At 35.1% G+C, this 23,997-nt stretch overlaps 1 protein-coding gene across 1 annotated transcript in view; it reads left to right on the forward strand.

The window, feature by feature from the left end:
- COMMD10 (COMM domain containing 10) overlaps positions 1 to 23,997 on the forward strand; it is a 174,097-nt gene that overhangs the window by 11,027 nt on the left and 139,073 nt on the right. Inside the window, exon 4 of the mRNA XM_019651240.1 lies at positions 1,766 to 1,921. Within this exon, the coding sequence (XP_019506785.1) occupies positions 1,766 to 1,921 (156 nt within the window). The remainder of the gene's footprint in view (positions 1 to 1,765; positions 1,922 to 23,997) is intronic.

Here is a 23,997-nt window from a genome sequence, read left to right on the forward strand (position 1 = left end):
ATGTGGAATGAAGTGGGCGGGCATCGGGAGGCCACTATGGCACGGGGCAAGCACTATGGGCAGTCTATCTGAAGTGTACCTGGCATATAAGACGACCCCCCACTTGGAGGCATATTTTTCAGGGCCAAAAAATCGTCTTATATGCTGGCAAATACGGTACCTATAACATTTTATTTTTTAAAAAGTATTCACATAGAAGCTATGAATGTATTTTAATCAAATATTTTAATGCAGTAAAAAAAATATTTGAATGTACATTTTTTCCCCCATGGCATTGCATTCTATGAAACAATCTTAATGTTGAATAGTGTGAGTAAAGTATTTGGCAACATGAATCAAGACTTTATACACTTGAGACAGTTATAAAAGATTTTAATTCATTGTTACTTGGCATAATAATTTGGAAAAATGAACACTTTATTTAAAAATTTTAATAAATGATTTTGGGGGATTTATTTGACCAAAACAATAAATAAAACATTTAGAAAAGCAGTAGTTGTCAAAGGACTTTTTGTCATATTGTTTCTTTCTACTGAGCTGCCCTTCTGCATCCCTTGTTTTCATCACAATTCAGTTTATTGTATAAGTTCCCGAATCTTAAGTCACATCTTCTCCCACTGCAGCCTTGACCCCTACCTGTACTTGCAGTCTTCCTCTTATTTGGATTCCTTTTATCCTTGGCTCATCACAGTAGAGCACATTGTTAGTCTTTATTTATTTCATAGGTGTCAGTTATGTCTTCTTCACCAGAGGCCAGGAACTTTTTGTGTATGTGCATCTTTTATAAATGTAGCACTTTGCTGGGTGTAAAATAGATGCTCAAAGGGCCGGCCGAGAGGCTCAGTTGGTTAAGAGCTCGCTCAAGAGTTTGAGCTCTGAGCAACAGCGGTTCGAGTCCAGCCCGAGCTGAGCAGCCACTGAGCTGCCAACAGATGGCAGGATGGCTCAGCTTAAAAAAAATAAAATAAAAAATAAAATAGATGCTCAATAAGTTCCTGTTGATTGAATACTTGTGAAATACAATTTTAAATAGCACTGTAACTTCATGATCATTCTAGTGAACAGATACTATAATTAATAAAATGATAAGCTGCCAGGCTTCTAGTACGGATTATAGGTCATAAAGATGACTAACCTCAGTGGGCCTTCATAGAAGAAAAGGATAATCGAATAGGACAGAACAGCATAGAGTTTATGGGAATATTGTTCCAGAATAATGTAAAAAATAAAACAGATATCACTGTTAAAATTTTTACAAATTTTTGTTATATATTACCTAGGAAGTTGGTAGATAGTAGGTAGTTTTCAGAAAGTGCTTCTTGGAAAAATTTTGTTGGTTGAGAAATAAAACTGTTGTATACTTCTTTGAAATAATTAAGTGCTATTGGGCTGTCGGAAAAGTCATGATGCATTTTTGCAATGAAAAACAGAAAAAATATGTCATGACTTTTCCAACAACCCAATATAAGGAAATGAAATTTTAATTAGGGTGCCATTTATGTGGCTAGAGCAAAGAAGTTTTTCTGTTAAGTGGATTTAAGATTACTTAAACCACAGGCCAAACTGAAAAAGTTTGGCCCAAATAATTTAGGCCATTTAATCTTAAATGTTTTAATCCTTGGAATGGTATATTATTTGTAAAATAATAAAAAATTTCTGCTGCAATAGAAATATAAAATATTCTTTTGATTTAAATCATTTAAAAATAATTTTGTGTTTGATTATAGATCAAGGTCTCTATGTAATTTTTTTTTCTCTTTAATAGGCAGTATATCATAACGTGAAGCCAGCAGCTTTGCAGCAGCAGTTAGAGAATATTCATCTTAGACAAGACAAAGCAGAAGCATTTGTCAGCGCGTGGTCTTCTATGGGTCAAGAAACGGTTGAAAAATTCAGGCAGAGGAGTCTCGCTCCCCACAAGGTATAGGATATATTATACCAATGCAGTTTTTCAGTAATGTATGGCATAGATTATTATACCTGAAGAGTTTTTTAGGTATAATATTCTCTAAAGAGATAGTGTCAGGCAAAACAAAGTATATAATACAACATTCCTATAAAATTATTTCCATACATATTTGCTACCATGGTGCGATTTCATTTTAATTTACAGTTTAAAATATGCCTCTGTAATACTTGTGAAATACAGTTTTAAGGATAGGAATGAGACAGTCTTCCTCTTCCCACCAACCCTTGAACAGAGTTGGTTATTTTTTTTAACTGGGTATCTATGTATAAGACTTACTGTAATTTTACTGAATCACATAATTACTTGTTTTTGTATGTCTGTATTAGTGCCTAGCAGAATGCCTTGCATACAATAGGTAGCCAATATTTGTTGTGTAATAAATAGTGAACAAAATAAACACGTTGGGAAAAATGTAAAGTAACAACTATGTTGCAAAGCTCTTTAGTTACCTTAAAGAGTTACGTTTAGTCACTCTTAATGGAGGTTAAGATAACCATATGGATTTTTCCCCCTTTTCTGTTAATGTGTTGTATTACGTAATTGATTTTCAGATTTTCCACCAACTTTGTATTCCTTGGTTAAATCTAAGTTGGTCGTAGTGTATAATCCTTTTTATGTGTTTCCATATTTGATTTGCTAATAATTTGGTAAACATTTTTCCATCTATATTGATGAGGGATATAGGTCTGTAGTTTTCTTGTGATGTCTTTGGTGGTACCAGGGTAACACTGGCCTTCTAAAATGAGCTGTAAAGTGTTCCCCCACTCCTTTTCTATTTTCTGAAGAATTTGTGAAGGATTGGTATTATTTTACATTTCACCAGCATTGTATGTGATTTCCAGTAGATCCAAATCCTTGTTAGAAATTGGTATTGTCAGTTGTTTCATTCAAGCCATTCTATTAGGTTTGTAGTGGTATCTTGTTTTTTATTTGCGTTTCCCTAATAACAAATTATATTGATGATCTTTTTATGTGCTTACTTGCCATTCATATATCTTCTTTGGAGAAGTGTCTGTACATATCTTTTGCCTAACTTTATTTGTACAATATGACAGATAAAAGTCCCATTATAGTAATATAAGGGACAATTACAGGTATAAATACCAGCATATACAAATACATGGGATTTTTTTGGGGAGGTGGGGGTTGTTAACAATGTGTGGATGGTGTTTGTTTTCTATCTGTTGAGTTTTATAAGTTCTTTATATAATCTAGGTATAACTCCTTTGTCAGATATGTGATTTGTACATGTTTTCTCCTAGTCTGTTGCTTTTCTTTTCATTTTCTTAACAGTGTTTTGCAGAGCAAAAGCTTTTAATTTTGATGAAGTTAGATTTATCAGTTGTTTTTTTTTCTTTTATTGATCCTGCTTTGGTTTTGGATCTAAGAATTTGTAGCCTAGTATAATATCATAAAGATTTTCTCTTTTGTTTCTTTCTAAGTGTTTTACAGGTTTATGTTTTACAGTAGGTCTAAGAGTCATTTTGAGGTAATTTTGTATAAAGCATAACATGCAGGTCAAAGCTCTTTTATTCTGCATATGGATGCTCATTTGTCCCAGCATAATTTGTTGATAACATCATTCGTTGATAACATCACTGAATTGTCTTTGCCCCTTTGTCAAAATCATTTGATATACTTGTGTGGGTCTTTTTTTGGACTCGCTATTTGGTTCCATTGATCTATTTGTCTATCTTTATGCCAATATCACACTGCCTTAATTACCATAGCTGTGTAAGCTTTGTAGTTAAATCTGAAAATCAGGTAGTATGAGTCTGCTTTTTTCTTGCTCATCATTGTTTTTGTTATTCTGGGTTATTATTGCTATTATTATTATTTATTTATTTATTTTTTTGCCTATTCATATAAGTTTGAAAACCAGCTTTTCTATATCTATAAAAAATCTTGCTGGGATTTTAATTGAGATCATGTTTAATTTATAGATCACTTTGTAGAGAAATAACTTCTTAACAGTATTGAGTATACCTTTCCATTTATTTATGTCCTCTTTGATTTTTAAGTCAGAGTTTTTCATTCTTACAGATCCTGTGCATATTTTGTTAGATTTATACCTAAGTATTTAGTTTGTTTTGGAGTTGTTGTAAATAGTACTATTTTTAAAATGTTGGTTTCTAATTGTTTATTGCTAGTATATAGAAACACAATTGATTTTGGTATATTGATCTTGTATTCTATGACTTTGGTAAACCCATTAATCAGTTATAGCATTTTTTTGTGGATTCCTTGTTATTATTATTTTCTTTGTAGACAGTCATGTTGTCCATGAATAGGGACAGTTTTATTTCTTTCAAGTCTTTTCATCTTTTATTTGTTTTTCTTGCTTTATTGCACCAGCTAGGACTTCTAATATTATATTGACTAGGAGTGGTAAATTGGAAACATCCTGCCTTGTTCCCAGTTTTAGAGAGAAAGCAGTCTGTCATCATTAAGTAGGATGTTAGCTGTATGTTTTTAGAAAATGCCCATTTATTGTTTTCATCACTGTCCTTTTCTTTTTATTTTTAACCCTGCATTCTGAAAGCTCTCAAGAATCCTTCACATTACTGCTTCATTTTTCACTTCAATTTCTACTTTTCCCTACATCCTGTACAGATTTTAAGTTTTCCATTATGTGTCCATGAAATTCTTTCTTCTTTCAACCATCTCTATTTAAAAAAACAAACAAACAAAAAAACCTAAATAAACCCCCAAAACTCCACTTGCCTTTTAATATTTGCCTGTTCCTAATTTATAATTTTCTTCTATTTTAGAGTCCATTTTTCTTGCATTTATGCATGTACTATATACTTGTACAGTTTAAAAATATTTATTTTTCTTCTCCCAATAGTAAGTCATTTTTCAATATCTTCTGGATGATTGTTTCATTCTTTTTTTAAAGTCATACTTCTTCCCCATACTATGTTGCATTACATTAACTTTTGTTTAAGAAGTGGTTTAATCAGATGTCATATAAAATATGCAAAAAAGAAGTTGGAAGAACATGATTAATTGCACATTGGCCCCATGAGAATGTTGGGAATTATTTTTTGTCAATTCTGCATATATCAGAGGATAGCTAATACATTAATGCTTAATTAAGATAATATAATAATAGCAAACATTTCTTGTGTGTTTATTGTTGACCAACTATTCTACTAAGTGCTTTATATCTCATAAAAATCAGTAATAGCTCCAGTTTATTTTTAAAATAAAATTGAGGCTTAGAGGGATTAAATAATTGGCCCATGGTCATGCAGCTAAATAAGTGGCAGAGTTGGGATTTGACACAAGTAGTCAAACTTTTAAGCCATTATATTATGCTACTACCTAGATGTTACCTGCAAAATCTTTTGTCAGGCATTTTGAAGGGTGATTTACGTAGTTATGTGTATGTATGTTTCATATCTTTGAAAAGAAAGGAAATAAAACTTTAGAAAGTATAACTTTATCCTGTTAACCCAGTGGTCATGGTGAAGTGGAGATGGGAATAAAATCTTTCTCTTCAGCCTTGTTCTTTTTATATCATACTACCTCTATCAGCTCTCATGTTATCTTCCTTTTACCCAGGTAACTGCTGTATTTCCCCCCATGTGTAAGATGCTCCCATGTATAAGACGCACCTTAATTTCGGGGCCCAAAATTTTGAAAAAAAATGTATTACATAAAGTTATTGAACTCAAGTTTTATTCATCATAAAATTCATACAACTCCTCATCACTGTCAAAACTCCCAACCATTAGCTTGTCCTCACCTGTGTCTGATGACGAATCACTGTCTTCATATATTGCCTCGTCCTCAGCGGGAAATCTATGGCATTTGAAATCTACAACCACTGTATAAGACCCACCCAGTTTTTAGATCCCAAATTTTTCGAAAAAGGGTGCATCTTATACATGGGGAAATACGGTATTTAGGATACACATGGTAACTAAAATAGCCATGTGTGAACATAGATCATGTCATTTAAATTGTATCAAAATATATGGCAGTGATTTTCTATATAATAGACAAAAGGTATATTTGCAATGACTGTTGTTTTATGGAAATTTAGGGGCTCACGTGAACTGTCTGGGTGGTGCTTGCAACATCTGTGGATAATAATTCTAAATTCAGAGTCAGATGCAATTGAAAAATAAGTTAAAAATCAAGTGCTTATTTTTAATTCAATTTTTAAAAACACCTCTTTTCATTTTTTGTTGTTTAGATCTAATAAGAAGCAGATTGAAAAATTAATCTTAGTGATAGCTTTTGCAGGATATGATTAAAGGGCTTTTAAAATTTTATCCAAACTCACATTTTAAAATATACTTTATCTTAACCTCTTAAGAGACTTGAGACTGAAATGTCATTACTACTTATTAGAATTTGTATTCTTTTCTCTTTTATCAGTGTTGACTATGTCAGCAGTGTCCTTCTAAAAGGGTTTTCTATTTGATTTTTGTTATAATGCTTGCATGAGTATGACATTTATTAAATTATGAATCCCCTTTCAGACAGAACTTGAATACTATGTTAAATTTTACTCATGAAATTCTGTTTAGAGTTTCTTTACATATATTTCTACTAAATTAATTGTGCACACTTACATATCAAATATTATTGACATATATATATTTTCTCTGAGATCTTAGGAAAATAATTTTATACTTTTTATGTAATATTTTTGAAAAATAATTTTACATTTCCAAGCTAACTCTATTTCTCAGTACCAGAAATGATTATGAGAAATATAACCCATATGTTATGTAAGGCATATTTTAAGCATTCTGAGTGACCTACTCTTTAAAGACTACATGCACTGACTTGTTTTCTTTAAATGCATTTATACGTTTGTTAGAGAGTTTTTAAATATAAATTTGACAGTTATATATGTTTTGAATGTTTAAAATGTGTTTAATGTGATTTTTCTCCTGTTAACGAGTGTTCTTAACTTTACTAATTACTTGGCAAATCGTTTTATAATATCTCCTTATTTCCCTATGTAGTGAAATTTCATCATATCTTCTCATACATTCTTGAGAACCAACATTTAATAATGGATAGCCAATGTTCCTATGATAATAATGTTCCTATAACATTCTTAAAAAAATATCCCTTTAGATTTCTGGTCAAGATGGCAGAATAGGTAAACACTATGCTTGCCTCCTCTCACAACTGCATCAAAATTACAATTAAACTACTGAACAACCATCATTGAGAATCGCCTGAAGTCTAGCTGAACAGAAGTCCTACAACTAAGGGCATACAGAAGAAGACACCTTGAGACTGGCAAAAGGGGAAAAAAATGTATTACATAAAGTTATTGAACTCAAGTTTTATTCATCATAAAATTCATACAACTCCTCATTACTGTCAAAACTGCCAACCATTAACTTGTCTTCATCTGTGTCTGAGAGCTGGACCCACACCCATGTGTGGCAGATAAAAATCAGGAGGGATTTCTTGGATGCGGAGGTCCCGTCTGAGGAGATAGAGGTCCGAGCCCCACACCAAGCTCCCCAATCCAGGGTTCCAGTGCCAGGAAGAGACATCCCCACAACATTTGGCTGTGAGAACCAGCATAGATTGTGGCTGAATGAGATGGAGGGCTCTGGGAGTCCCAGGTGTTCCTCTTAAAGGGCCTGCACACAGACTTACTTGCTAATGGACTCACTTCCTCAGAGCTCCAGCACTGGGGCAGCTGCTCAAAAGGTGCCAGGGACATACAGGGAGGAACTGAATTGTCTGGCTGCAGGACGAGGGCTGGAGGGGCAGCTTTCTTCCAGACAGAAGTGTTAGCAGAAGGCGTTATTCCTTTGTTGAGCCATCCTCCCTCCAAGCATGCAGACTTAGATGGGCACCATATGTAAGTCTCTATCAACCTGGCTGACACCATTTCATTACCCTGCCCTGGTGATTCCCTGAGACTTTGCCCCACCAAACTTGCAGTCTGACCCAAGCCACTTCTACTGGATTTTCCATGGAAATAGCCTGTCTTAGCTCATGCTTCAGACCTTCTTAAAATCTCTCAAAGGTTCACATACCCCAAATAAGCAACATTTGGCCTCAGTGTGCCCGGTACCGCTTGCTAAGCAGCCCCAAGCCTGCCACTAGTGGTAGCCAACCTTGGTTTGCAGCTTAGTCTCTCCCAGGCACCTCCAAGCTCAGCCATGTGCAGATTGCTTTGTGGCTCATTCCATGTAGCCCTAGGCAGGGCACAGGCTGCAGCTGAACTTGGCCTGTAGTGGGGCCCCTCCCAGGAGGCCCCAGGGCCAGCATACCTGGTGGTCAGCTTCACACCACACCGGAATGCCACCTGGCCGCCTCTGAGAATAACATCCCAAAAGAGCAGACTCTGCAGGCCCCAGAGGTCTGCTAAAAATCCTGCTCCATAGTGTCAGTCCCTGTACAACTGCTTCTCCACCGTAGTAATGGCCAGTTCTCACAACCAATCAGCCTGAGGGTCAATTCCTCCCATTGATGTGCAAATGGCAGCTAAGGCTCAACTACAACAGGAGGGCACACATAACCCACACAAGGGACACCTGGAGCACCCAACTGACCAGGGAGACTGCACTACTGAGCCCTACCAGACACCCACTACATCAGGCCACTTTACTAAGACTGGGAGATATAGCAGCTCTACCACTACACAGAAACAAATATAGAGAGGTAACCAAAATGGGGAGACAAACACGTCCCATGTGAAAAAAACAGAGCAAAGCTCTAGAAAAAGAACTAAACAAAATGGAGACAAGCAATCTACTAGATACTTGTTCGAAATACTGGTTATAAGGATGCTCAGTGATCTTAATGAGAACTTCAACAAAGAAATAGGAAACATAAAAATGGATATAGAAAACATAAAAAAGAACCAGTAAGAAATGAAGAACACAATAACTAAAGTAAAGAATACACTAGAGGTGGGCTGACCGGGTGACGCGTTGGTTAAGAGTTAGCTTGGGAGCGCCAGCTCTGAGCAGCAGGGCTCCGGTTCGGATTCCACATGAGGGCCAGTGACACTGCCCTCTACAGCTAAGACAGTGAACAACAGCTCAACCTGGAGCTGGGCTGCTGTGAGTCGCCGGCAACGGTGTAGGCTGCAGTGGGGCTCCAGTGGACTGCCGTGAAGCTACCATGAGTGGCTGGCAGCTGGCGTGAGCGTCCGGCAGCTGGTGTGAGCTGCTGTGAGCCGCCCATGAGTGGCCGTCCAATGGCCAGCGAGCGACTGCCTCAGCCAGGAACAGTGCAATGATCACAATATCAACATGGGCCAGTGAAGCGAAGTCCTCCGCAACTAGACTGAAGAACAAAAGGACAGCAACTTGTCTATTTGCCTTCCCCGATTCCCCAATGCTGTTCCCCTCCCCCAATTTCCCAATAAAATCTTTAAAAAAACCCCAAAAACTTATTGTGCTCTTTTGCTTTATTTGTTTCTTTTATGTCTTGTTTCTTTTTTTTTTTTTTTTGAATTCTAAGGATGAGTGAACGGCTTAGTATAAAGATGACAGAAAAAGTGGACTTCCTGCAGCTAAATCTTGAAATACAATATATAACTATGACTACTTATCTGAGTGCTTCTTCAAGTTTTAAATGCATCTTAACATTATCTTCTGCATTCATAGGAAAGGCCTTTTATTGTAATTATATCCACATACACTCAAATTTCTGCATCTTTTGTTACTTTAATTATAAGCATATTATGAACTAAGTAAAAGACAGTTTTTTCATGTGCTGGAATTAACTGAATATAAATGCTTTTGAGGTTTAAACACTGCTATATTTATGTACTATTTTTATTGAAATACAACTTACCTGCAGTAAATGCAGAAATTTTAAGTGTTCAGTTTGATGAGTTTCAGAATATACACTCATTTAATTAATAATAATTATCTATAACAAAGGAGAAACTTTTCATATCTGGAAAGTGCCCAGTTTCAATTTCCTCCACCTTCATCCTCACTTTCCATCACCATAGATTGGTTTTGTCTGTTCTTGGTCTTAATATAAATGAACTCAGATAAATCTGTCTGGCTAATGTCTCTCAGCATGTTTTTTTTTGGCCTTATTTATGTTCCTTGTATCAGTAACTCTTTTGTTTCTGAGTAGTAGTCCATTGTATGCAGATATCACAATTTACTTCTTCATACTCTTGTTGATTGACATTTGTGTTGTTTCCAGTTTTTGGCTATTATAAAACTGCTGTGAACATTTGTGTACAAGTCTTTTTGTGGACATATGTTTTTATTTCCCTTGGGTGAATATCTGGGAACAGGATTGCTGACCCCTTAAGCCAAATCTGAGGCTTTCTGTTTGAGTTTCAGCCATCCCATGTTGTGGATTGGGAAAAGTCATGTAAATGTGAATCTCTCACCTTGTGTGGGGTCCCTTCTTTTAGGAGTCAATTCCCTGCCTGGAGAATTTAGTCATTCGCCTATGCCTTCAAATGACTGTTTTTAAAATATTTGTCTAGAGGTTATAATTTTTATTTGCAAGGAAGATAATGTAATTAAACCACTTCCTTCTATTACCAGATTAGAAGCGCTAAATGTGGTTCTTTTAATTATTAAATCTTATTATATCCCTCCTCTGCTCCAAATCCACCAAAGGCTTTCTATGTTGCTTACAATACAAGTCAGAGTTCTTACAACTGTCTTTAAGGCCCTACATGATCTATAATCCGTCTCGGTCCACTGCCTTCTTGACCTTCACCTCTTAACATCGTCTTCGTGGTTCAGTTTGGATGCCCCTGATCTCTTTACCTCAAAAGGTCTACTCCTGGACCGTCCTACGGCTGGCTCCCTTCTCCTCTTCAGCTCTTTGTTCTAATGTCACATTGATCAGTGAGTTTTGCCCTGATTATCATAATGAAAAGTGCCCTCACCTCTGGTACTTTCTTACTTCATTTTTCTCCATAACATTTATTATCAGGCCTGCTATGTATTTTATTTAGTTTTTATTGTATATCTCTATTATTAAACTATAAGCTCCGCAAGGGCAGGATTTTTTGTCTGTTTTGTTTACTACTGTATTTTCACTACTTTAATGGCCCTTGGGTGATAGTGGGTTCTCAGTGGATAGTTGTTGAATAAATAAATGCACAATAACCACTTTACAAATTGTGCTATTTGAAGTTCAGTCAATTGCGTATTTTTGTAAAGAGAGATATTTGTATTTATTGGAGAAAAGAACAGTAAAGAAAGGAGGGTATGCAGTATATTTTCTATTTCCTAGTTTTTTGTGTATGTTTTCATTTTGGTTGTACTTTAATTAAGCCTTTGGTAGTTCATCTATTTCAAGACTCTTGAGTTTGTCTGGCGTATTAGATTCATTTACATTTTTCCTCTTTAAAAGTAGGAATATAGAGATAATTGCTTCAGCTTGAAACAGAAATTCTCCAGGAAAAATAGGTGACATCATTAGCTATTGATGCAGCAATCAATTTCAAGAGCTTCAGATCTAAGAGACCCTTAATCAATCTTATTTGAAACAGAAATGTATTCTCTGCTTCATAAATAATTGGCTAAAACCAGAACCATTAACAAATTAAATAAACATTTTACTAATGCCAAAGAACTGTGCTGTTAGCAAAATTACTCTTATTATGTCATAGTATTCAAAGATGTGCACTTGCTAAATAATGCTGATGTACTTTTTCAGAGTGTTGCCAATTGTGAGAGCATTAGTTGAATTACATTTCAGAGTCCTCAAACTTGTACTATTATCTTCATGTATTCTTGGTATGCAGGGGTGGCAGATAGATTGAAGGATTTTCATTGATGCTTTCCCTCAACACCTTACAACTTGGATATGGAGACCGGGATGAGGTATTTGGGCCAAGTTTGTGGGTCAAGGAGTATAATTAAGTTCCATGCCACCCTTGTAGTGAGACTAGGTTGACTTCTGTGGCATCTAAACTTAGGGGTATAAGTTAGGAAGTATCCAAATTGTGATATTTGTAATTAAGCATTTGTACTTCTTATGATTGGTATAGTACCAACTTTAAAGAAGGGCATTGAATGTTCAGTCATTTTGGGATTTTTGATGTCCTCTGGAGATTGACTAATGGGTAGTGTGGTGCAGCGTGATTTGTACAGTATGCTTTGTGCAGGCATGCGGTTACCTGGATGCAGGATAACTCCAATATTGATTCAAGAAGGTTACCTAATTGCATCTGTGTGATACATGTAATACATATTATGTGATACATATTGCATAGATGTGATACATATTACATCTATGTAGTATGGGTGCCATAATGTATCATGATCATTTCTGAGATCTGACGTTGTCTTTGTGTACTTATACGTGTCACAGTATAGAGGATTCTTTCTCTACGAGGCAAATACAATAGTTGCGTGGCTTGGTTCGTGGAGGCTTATTGCCTTCTGTTCTTGCCGGTGACTATGGCAAAGCAGGTGTTTAGGCAGCGGAAAATGTTCCCCCATTGTGTCGATGCGTGCATTCTTTTGTTACAGCCTTTAGTAGACGGTATCTTTAAAAAAATGTTTTTAAATTATAATTTACACAATGTAATCTGTATCCTTTGAAATTGTACAGTTTGATGAATTCTGATAGCTGTATACCCATGAGATCACTCCCATAATCAAGATACAGAGCATTCTCATCACCCTCAGAAGTGTCCTCACACCCCTCGGCAGCCCTTGCTCCCCTAATCCTGGCCCAGGGAACCACTGACCTGCTGTCTGTCAATATAGATTGCATTTTCTAGGATTTTGTGAAAATGGAATGATTTTTCTGTCGGGCTTCTTTCACTGAACATGATTTTGAGGTTCATCCATGTTGTTGCATGTATTATTCTTTTTTATTGCAGGGTAGTATTCTATCATATGGATATGCCATACTCACAATATGCTGATGAATATTTGGGCTACTTCTAGGTCTGGGCTGTTTTGAATAAATTTGTTAAAATTCATATACACACCTTTGTATGGATATATATTTTAATTTCTCTTGGATAATACTTAGGGATGTTTTGACAGGGTTGTAGGGTACTTATATTTTTAACTTCATAAGAAACTGCCAAATGATTTTCTATTTACCAGCAATTTCTTTGCATCCTGTCCTGCACTTGGTATTTGCGTCTTTTAAATTTTAGCTATTCTAATAGGTGTAAGGATATTAAACATAAGGATGTTCAGCATCAATTCTAATAGGTGTAAGGATATTAAACATAAGGATGTTCAGCATCATTTTATGTGTTTATTGCTCATTTGTATGTATTTTTGTGAGCTATCTGTTCAAATCTTTGCCCAGTTTTGTATACATTTCTTCGTCTTATTATTTAGTGGTAAGAATTCTATGTAGTTTGGATACAAGTCTTTTATCAGGTATATGTATTGTGATTATTTTGTCAGTCTGTGGCTTACCTTTTCTTTTTGTTAATGGTGACTTTTAAAGAACAGAATTTTAAATTTTGATCAAGTCCAATTTATAATTTTTTAAAATGGTTCATGCTTTTAATGTTCTATCTAAAATCTTTACCTATCCCATTTGTCTAGAAGTTTGATGGTGTTAGCACTTACATTTAGGCCTGTGATGCCTTTTGAGTCCCTTTTTGTGTTTGGTATTAGGTAGGGATGGTTGTTCATTTTGTTTGCATATAGATATCTGGTAGTTCCAGCCTCCTTTACCTGGCAGGAGTCAATTTATGGGCCTTTATTTCTATCCTTTTGTCAATGCCACACTGTCTTTATTGCTGTAGCTTTATATAAATCTTGAAGTTAGGTGGTGTAGCTTCTCCAACTTTTTAAAAAAATTGCTTTTGCTTTTTTAGGTCATTTGCATTGCCATTTAAATTTTAGAATCAACTTGTCAGTTTCTATAAAAAATGTCTGGTGGGAATCTACTTAGATTGCTCCAAATCTGTAAATCACTTTTGGAAGAACTAACATCTTAACAATATTATGCCTTTAAATTCATAAACAGTATTCTTCATTTATTGATATGTTCTTTATTTTCTTCCAGTAATGTTTGTCATTTTTCAATGACCAGGATTTGCACATATTTTGTTAAAGTTATCCCTAGGTTAGACTGAATGTTTGTGTCTCTCCAAAATTCACAGGTTGAAGCCTAACCTCCAAGGTGATGGTAATGGGAGGTGGGGTCTTTGGGAGGTTCCTGGGTCATGAGGGCAGAACCCTCATGAATGGGATTAGTGCCCTTATAAAAGAGGCCAAACATCACTCCCTTTCCCTCCCTCTCTGCCATGTGAGGATACAAGGAGAAGTCTGCAACCTGGAAGAGTGCCCTTGCCTTACCATGCTGGCACCCTGATCTCAGACTTCCAGCCTCCAGAACTGTGAGAAATAAATGTTTGTCATTATTCAGCCATGCAGCCTGTGGCGTTTAGTTATAGCATCCTGAACAGACTAAGACATACATATTTGCATGATTTTGGTTCCTACTATAAATAAAGGTGCATTTTTTATATTTGCCAGTTGTTTTGTTTCTAGTATATTGAAATAGTGTTGGTTTTTCGTATTAATCTTGTGTACCATAACTTTTCTTAAATCATCTATTGATTTTAGTAGTTTTCTTGCAGATTATTTAGAATTTTTTACATATATGATGGTATGTTATATCACAATTGGTTTTGTACATTGGTTTTTGTTACTAGACTTTTGGGGCAAAGGTTATGAGTTTACTCATTTTTATGTCTCCAGCATCTAAGATGGTATAAAAGTTAGATCCATACTCTTCTCCTTTCTGGCTGCTTCTTTTAGTTACATTTGCTATTTTCTTCTCATTTCCACAACCTCTAAATTTTGCATTGTGCCAGAACTCAGTCCCTGGTTCTTTTCTCTTTTGTACTTCCCTGGCAATCTCATCTAGGCATCACGATTTCAATACTATTTTGAATAAATTTTTTTTCCCCTAGCCTAGGTCTGCCTATTTGATAATGTCATTGGATATCTAATAAGCAGCTCAAATGTAACATTAAAAATAAAGTGATCTTTGGATCATTCTTCTTGAAACTGTTCTTGTAGTTTTCCCATCTCAATTTAATGGTAACTTTTTATTTTTCCATTTGCACAAGCCAGTCTTTATATTATTTTGCCATAGTTATTTGAAATGAATAGAAAACTAGGACAAAAGTCTTATGGTGCTGATACGTGTAGGTTTCATAAACTTAATGGAATTTACATAAAGACAGGAATCATTAGTATCCTGAAAACACCAGGCTTTTTCTCAAACTGGATACTTGTTGCATTAGGGCTGATGTCTGTATACAGTAAGTCCTTACTTAATATCATTGATAGGTTCTTGGAAACATACTGTAAACAAAACAACATATAATGAAACCAATTGTATTACAGGCTAATTGATATAAACAAGAGTTTAGCTCCTATGGCATATTTTTGGTTACAAAAATATCACCAAACTTCTAAATAAAGACTCACAGCACCTCTAATATTAAACATTGAAATAAATGTGAGCTATACATAACATTTAAGAAAGCTTGATAAAAGCAGTCAGATAATTATTTTCCCACATGCTTATTCCCATTCAGAGTCACAGGATGCCAGAGCCTATCCCAGCAGCTCAGGGCATAAGGCAGGAACCAACCCTGGAGAGGACACCCTTCTATCGTAGGGCACACACACACACACCCACACTCGTTCATGCTGGGACAGTTTAGACATGCCAAGTTAACCTAATGTGCACATCTTTGGGATTTGGGAGGAAGCTGGAGGACTCAGAGAAAACTCATGCAGACATGGGAAGAATGTGCAAACTCCGCACACACACAGTGGCCCTGGCGAGGAATTGATTTTTTTTTCCTTATCAACCTTATAATGAAACGACATTGAGTGAAAGAAAATTATTCAAGGACTTGCTGTATATAATATTTAAGAAAACCACATATATAAAATGCTGGAAATTCAAGGTTTTGTCGTAATGCCAAGATATTATTTGTTTTTATTTATGGTGGAACTTTATTATGTTTTGAGTTTTAGATAATCCTTTGGTTAGGACAAAAGTAGGGAACCACTTGCATCCTTTCTATTAAATTAATTGGTAATTTAATCGCCATTTATCATGTAATTCAATTTGCAAATTTATCCTAAGTTCCAAACAACTAGATTTTTTTAGAATGCAACTTTGTAAATTGTGCACTGCCATTTTAAAAATGAGAAATAAAATTTAGGATCTCCTGGAGGGCCTCCAAATGACAAGCTGTTTAAAAGTTTCTGATTTGATTAATGAACCTGTTTGAGCTGATTATAAGTTTGATTATGTGAAGAACCTTCTTCACATTCTGCAGCATTTTCCAAAGAATAAAGGTAAAAACCTGAGGTATCACTTGTGTTCTTATTATTGACTGGTATATATAATAAAAAATGTTTCCAATGACATGTACTCCTAAATTGGTGGTGTTGTCTTATGCCTTTTGGCAAATTCTATAGAAAGATTGCCTAAAAAAACAAATTTCCGTACGTTATAATAGAAATAATGGAAATTCTGTATTTTAGACAGATGTAAAATTACTCTGAATCTATTATTTTAAACAAAGATTTAATTACATACACATACATATACACATGCCATTATTAAGGTATACTAAGTATGACCTCATATATTCATAAATTGATTTTCCCAGAAGGTATTGCTTTCTTGATGATACAAGTTTATAGTGAGAAATGCTTAAGGAAGCTAATCTTATTAAGCAGATTACATTGAATTGAAAAATGCCCTTTTCCCCTGTGTGAAAGATTTAGAGAAAGTTCTTATCTCATGCTTCATGCTAAATGTGTAATTTTAGGAAAAAAGTACAGAAAAGCCAACTACAATTACAAGGACCTTTTAGAGGAGTAGGTTTGCTTTAAATGCCACAATCACATATCTAAAATGAGGTGTAAATATGAATTTAGCAAATTTTCCATAATTATTTACTCCTTAGTCTTTCTCCTCTTCTTCATTGCCCCTTCTCTTTTAAATGAATTCACCTTTGGAGATGATTCTAGATTTACATGCAATTGTCAGAAATACAACAGAAAGATCCTAGGGACCCTTGCCCAGTTCTCCGCAATGGGAACATCTTGTATAACTATAGTCCAGTATCACAGCCAGGACATTGAGATTGATACAGTCAGGGTACAAAACATTTCCACTACGAGGGTCACATGTTACCCTTTTATAGCCACACCCACCTTTCTTTTATGGCCACCCCATGTCCCTCAGACAACCACTCATCTATTCTCCATTTATAATTTTCTAGAATTTCTATGATTTCAAGAAATGTTAAGTAAATGGAATCATACAGTATGTAATGTTCTGGGATTGACTTTTTTTCACTCACCATATTCTTTAAAGATTCATTCTAGTTGTTACATGTATTAACAGTTATTAATTCCTTCTGTTGCTAAGTCGTATTCCATGATATGTATATCAAAGAGATTGCTTAAGCATTCAACCTTTGACAGACACCTGAGTTGTTTCCAGTATTTGACTATTTGCAAATAAAGTTGTTATAGACATTTGTGTATAGGTTTTTGCATGAGCACAGATTTTTACTTCTCTAGATTAATGCTGAGGAGTGTAATACCTGGGTTATATGGTAGTTGTATGTTTAGTTTTATAAGAAACTGCCAAACCATTTCCCAGAGTGGTTGTATCATTTTGCATTGCCATTAGCAATGCATAAGGGATGCACGTCCTCCAAATCCTTGCCAGCATTTGGAGTTGTCGCTGTTTTTTATTTTAACTGTTCTGATAGGCATGTAGTGATATCTTATTATAGTTTTAATTTGCATTTCCCAGATAACTAATGATGTTGAAATTTTTTTCTTGTGTGTATTTGATATCTCTATATCCTCTTCAGTGACATGTCTCTTCATGTCTTCTGCACATTTTCTAATTGTATTATTTGTTTTTTTTTCTGTTGAGTTTTGAGAATTCTTTATATGTTTTAGATACTAGTACCTGCAGATATGTGGTTTAAAAATATTTCTCCCTGATCTGTAGCTTGACTTCTCATCCTCTTAATAGGGGCTTTTGGAGAGCAAAACATTTTCATTTTGGTGAAAACCAATTTATCAATTTTTCTTGTTATGGATTTTGCTTTTGGCGTCAAGCCTAAGAACTCTTTCCCTTGCCCTAGATCATTTATGAACTCCTTGTTTAGTTGTTTTTTAATAAAATATTTTATATTTTTATTCATGTCCAGGATCTCTGTTCAGTTAATTTTTGTGTAAGGTGTGTCAGTTGGTTGAGGTTAATTGTTTTGCTTGTGGTTCTTGAGGTTCTTGGATTAGTGATTTGATATTTTTTCTCTTTTCAAATTTAAGCATTTGGTGCTTTAAATTTTTTTCTCAGCATTGATTTAGCTGTATCCTACAAATTTTAATACACTGTGTTTTCATTTTCAATTAGTTCAGTGTGTTTTTCAGTTTTCCTTGAGACTTCCTTTTTGATTCATGGATTATTTGAAAGTATGTTGTTTAGTTTCCAAGCATTTGGAGAGTTCTCTCTTATCTCTTTGTTATTGATTTTTAGTTTGGTACCATTATTGTCAGAGAACATACTCTGTATGATTTCAATTTTTTTTTATTTGTTAAGGTGTTGTTTTGTGGACCAGAATATGGTCTATTTTGGTATTGTTCTGTGGGTGCTTGGAAAGAATGTGTTTTCTGTTCTTGAGTGAAGTGTTCTGTAAATATCAGTTAGATTCTTTTGGTAATGATGATGTTGAATTCTTCTATATCTTTGCTGATTTTCTGTCTTAGTTATTTTATAAATTGTTGAGAAGAAGGTGTTGACGTCTCTAATTGTAGTTATGGATTTGTCTACTTTTTAGTTCCATCAATTTTTGCTTCACATATTTTGCAGCTTTGTTGTTTTGTGCATATACATTAGGACACTTAGCATTGCTTTGTCTTATTGATGGATTGATCTTTTTATTGTTATCTAATGTCTTTTATCTTTGGTAATTTTTTAGCCCTCCCTACTTTGTGTTGATTAGCATTTACGATATATCTCTCTTTATTATTTTACCTTCAAACTACCTATCTCATTATATTCAAAGTGTTTTTTTCTATATAGCATGTAGTTGTGTCATTTTTAAAAGTTTGTATATAATTGACACATAACATTATATTAATTTCAGGTGTAAAACAATGATTTAATATTTTTTAAAAATTTTTTTAAAGATTTTTTAATTTTATTTTTTATTGGGGAATTGGGGTGATGGGAACAGTGCTGGGGAATTGGGGGAAGGGGAACAGACAAGTTGCTGTCGTTTTTTTTTCTTCAGTCTAGTTGTGGAGGACGTTGCTTCACTGGCCCAAGCTGGCACCATCATTGCGCTCCTCCCGGGCGAGGCAGATCAGTCACTGGCTTCTGGACGGCCGCTCACGCTGGCTGCTGGCTACACACGGCAGCCCATGGCAACCCACTGCCACAGGGACTGCAGCCTCTGCCGTCGCCGGCGACTCACGGCAGCCCAGCTCTAGGTGGAGCTGTTGTTCAGCATCTTAGCTGTAGAGGGCAGTGTCACTGGCCCTCACATGTGGGATCCAAACCGGGGCCCTCCGGTGTCCCAAGCGAGCTCCTAACCATTGCACCACTCGGCCGGCCCATGATTTAATATTTATATATACTGCAAAGTGATCACCAAAATAAGTCTAGTTAACATCTGTCACCACACATGGTTACAATTTTTTTTTCATATGATGAGAGCTTTTAAGATTTACTCTCTTAGGAACTTTCAAATATACAATACAGTAGTATTATAGTCACCGTGCTGTTCACTGTATCTCTAGGACTTATTTATTTTATAACTGCAAGTTTGTACCTTTGACCTATTCCATCTATTCCCCACCCCCTACTACTAGCAACCACCAGTTCTATGTATCCCTCCCTCCCTCCCTCCTTTCTTTTTCTTTCTTTCTTTCTTTCTTTCTTTCTTTCTTTCTTTCTTTCTTTCTTTCTTTCTTTCTTTCTTTCTTTCTTTGTCTTTCTTTCTCTTTCTTTCTTTCTTTCTTTCTTTCTTTCTTTCTTTCTTTCTTTCTTTCTTTCTTTCTTTCTTTCTTTCTTTCGATTCTACATATAAGTGAGATCATATTGAATTTGTCTTTCTCTGTCTGACTTATTCCACTTAGCATAATGCCCTCAATCCATGACGTCGCAAATGGCAAGATTTCCTTCTTTTTTTTTTGTGGCTGAATAATATTCCATTATATATATCACATTTTCTTTATCCACTTATCCATTGATGGATGCTTAGTTTGCTTCCATGTCTTGGCTAGTGTAAATAATATTGCAACGAACATAGGGTACAGATATATATATTTTTAAAACTTAATTGGGTAACTGTGTTTTTCCAGGACCCATCAGCTCCAAGTCAGATCGTTGTTTTCAATCTAGTTGTGGAGGGTGCAGCTCACTGGCCCATGTGGGAATCGAACCGGCAACCTTGGTGTCATGAGCCCGCGCTCGAACCACCTGAGCCAACCGGCTGCCCTACAGATATCTTTTTAAGTTAGTGTTTTTATCCTTTGGATAAATACCCAGAAGTGCAACTGCTGGATCATATGGTAGTCCTATTTTTACATTTTTGAGGAACTTCCATACTGTTTTTGAGAGTGGCTGCACCAATTTACATTCCCACCAACAGAATACAACGGTTCCCTTTTCTCCACATCTGTGCCAATACTTGTTATCCTTGTCATTTTGATAATAACTATTCTAATATTGGGAGGTGATATCTTAATGTGGTTTTGGTTTGCATTTCCCTTATGATTAGTGATGTTGAACACCTTTTCATGTACTTGTTAGCCACCTGTATGTCTCTTTGATAAAATGTCTATTAGATCTTCTTCCCATTTTCAAATCAGATTGTTTCTGTGCTATTGAGTTATATGAGTTCTTTATGTATTTTGGATATTAACCCCTTATCAGATATATGATAAGCACATATTTTCTCTTATTTGGTATGTTGTCATTTTGTTTTGTTGATAGTTTCTTGTACAGAACCTTTTTAGTTTGCTGTAATCCAAATTGTTGATTTTTGCTTTTGTTGCCTTTGCTTTTGGTGTCAAATACAAAAATTTATTGAAGAGACTATTTATTGAAGAGACTATTTTTTCTCCAACTATTTTCTTGGCTCCTCTGTCATAAAGTAATTGACCATATATGCATGAGTTTATTTCTGGACTCTAGTTTGTTCAGTTTATCTTGGTGTATATTTTTATTGTAATACCATACTGTTTTGGTTACTATAGCTTTGTAGTATAGTTTGAAATTAGGAAGTGTGAGACTTCCAGATTTGTTCTTTCTTGAGATTGCTTTGGCTGTTTGGGATCTCTTGTGGTTCCATACAAATTTTAGGATTGTTCTACTTCTGTGAAAAATAGCATTGAAATTTTGATAGGGACTTCACTGAATTTGTAGATTGCTTTTGGTAATATGGACGTTTTCACGATGCTCCTTTTTGTTTTCTATGAGCATAGTATATCTTTCAACTTATTTGTCTCTTCTTCAATTTCTTTCATCAGTGTCTTTTTTTTTTTTTAAGATTTCATTGGGGAATTGGGGGAAGAAACAGCAGTGGGGGATGGCAAGTTACTGTCCTTTTGTTCTTCAGTCTAGTTGTGGAGGATGGCGTTTCAATGGCCCATGTTGGTATTGTGATCATTGCGCTCTTCCCGGGTGAGGCAGATTGGTCGCCGGCCATTGGACGGCTGCTCACGGCGGGCACGCAGGCTGCTGCCACTCATGGTAGCTTACAGCAGCCCACTGCAGCCCCACTGCAGCCTACGCCGGTGCCGCGCTGGCGACTCACAGCAGCCCAGCTCCAAGTTGAGCTGTTGTTCACCATCTTAGTTGTAGAGGGCACAGTGTCACTGGCCCTCATGTGGGATCCAAACCAGCGGCCCTGCTGCTCAGAGCTTGGGCTCCCAAGCCAACTCTTAACCAACAAGCCGCTTGGCCGGCCCTCATCAGTGTCTTATAGTTTTCAGTGTATAGGTCTTTTACCTACTTGGCTAAATTTATTTGTATGCATTTTATTCTTTTTTGATCTAATCGTAAATGAGATTGTTTTTATTTTCTCTTTCTGTTAGTTATTAGTTCATAGAAACACAATAGATTTATGTTTATGTATTTTGTATCCTACAACTTTACTGAATGTGTTTTTTAGGTCCACGAGTTTTTTGGTGGAGTCTTTAGGGTTTTCTGTATGTAATATCATGTCATCTGCAAACAGTGACAGTTTTACTTCTTCCTTTATTTGGATGCTTTTTATTTCTCTTTCTTGCATAATCACTCTACCTAAGACCTCCAATACTATGTTGAATAAAAGTGAGAGTGGGCATCCTTGTCTTATTCTTGATCTTAGAGGAAAAGCTTTCAGTTTGACCCTCATTTAAATTTTAATATGTAATAACAAAACATTATATTCCTAGTATTTTAATGTGCAAATGTCTGATCTACACAGGACAGAATTTTATTTTAAATAGAAGCAAATATAGTTTAGCTAAGTAAAAATTCTCCATTGCATGTTGTTTCATATATAATTAAAATATTGATGTCTATCATATTTGTTTCTCAGTTATGAGTCTCAGGGGAATAATTAAATAGTATACTATGACATTTTCACCTTGGCAGTAGGACTTTGCCTTATTTATATTTATATCGTCAATGCCTATTATAGACCTGGCAATTTATATGTTCTAAGCAAGGTAAGGAATTACAGTTGACCCTTGGATTTGAACTATATGGGTCCACTTATACTTAGATTTTTTTTCAATAAATATTGTAAATACATTTTCTTTATTATAGTCTTAATAACATATCTTTTCTCTAGCTTACTTTACTGTAAGAATATGGTATATAATACATATAACATACAAAATATGTGTTATTTGACTGTCTGTGTTACTAGTAAAGCTGTTGGTCAACAGTAGACTATTAGTTAAGTTTTTGAGAGTCAAAAGTTATATGCGCATTTTCAACTGCACAGGGTGGGGGAGAGAGGGGTGGGGGGTAAAGGTGGGTTGGTGCCCCTCACCCTCTCCACATTGTTCAAGGTTCAGCTGTACTTCTTTCCTAAGCTTTTCTTTGTCTTTTAGGACATTGATGTTTTTGATATGTAGTTGCCATTTATTTTATGTGATGTTTCTCAATTTCTATTTTTCTGCTGTTTCTTTATGATCAAATTTAGGTTATGATATTTTGGCTGGAAAGCTATATAAGTGATGTGGTCATCACAGGATATCACACCTAGAGGCACATGATGTCCATTTGCCACTTTTTGGTGATGTTAATTTTGATATGTTGGTTAAGATGCTGTTTGTTTTCTCCACTACATAATTACACTTTTCTTTTGTAACTAAAAAGCAATTGTGGGTAGACACTTTATGTGTTCAAAATCAAACTTTCACCAGTTAGATTTAATATCCATTGATGATTCTTATTTGAGTCAATTTCTTATAACTTTTGATTTTTATATAATTTCAAACTTAGAGAAAAGCTGCAATAATAACATAAGGAACCTCCATATACTCTTTACTCCAATTCACCAATTGTTTATATTTTACATTTTTAATCTGTAGAATGGGGATAATAAGAGTAGCTATCTCAAGTAGTGTTGGTTTTCTTGGTCTCTCAGTTTCACTGAAAAGAGGTTGTTATCATTTTTCTTATTTTATGTAAATGTAAAGTATTCTTTTATAATTCTAGTTATCCTTTCTATATTTCCTCTTCATTTAAGGTTTCTGAATACTGACCATTTCCTATGAAATTTTATGTGTGGCTGTGTAGATGTGCATATACTTACATATGAGCTTAACAATGTTATTTACTTTTTAAGTTACTCTTTCATGTGGTCTTGGGACAAATATTTTTTAAATCACATAATTCAATAGAAAAGACTCTGAAATTTAAGAAAGCCAACCCTCAAACTTTTTTCAGTCATGACTCTTTTTTTTTTTTTCTTTTTTTTTTTTAAATTTATTTATTTATTGTTAGTTTCAGGTGTACAGAACAATGCAATAGTTACCCTTTTCACCCTCACAAAGTAACAA

Source organism: Hipposideros armiger, unplaced genomic scaffold, assembly GCF_001890085.2.
Source record: "Hipposideros armiger isolate ML-2016 unplaced genomic scaffold, ASM189008v1 scaffold_156, whole genome shotgun sequence".
NCBI classification, from domain to species: Eukaryota; Metazoa; Chordata; class Mammalia; order Chiroptera; family Hipposideridae; genus Hipposideros; species Hipposideros armiger.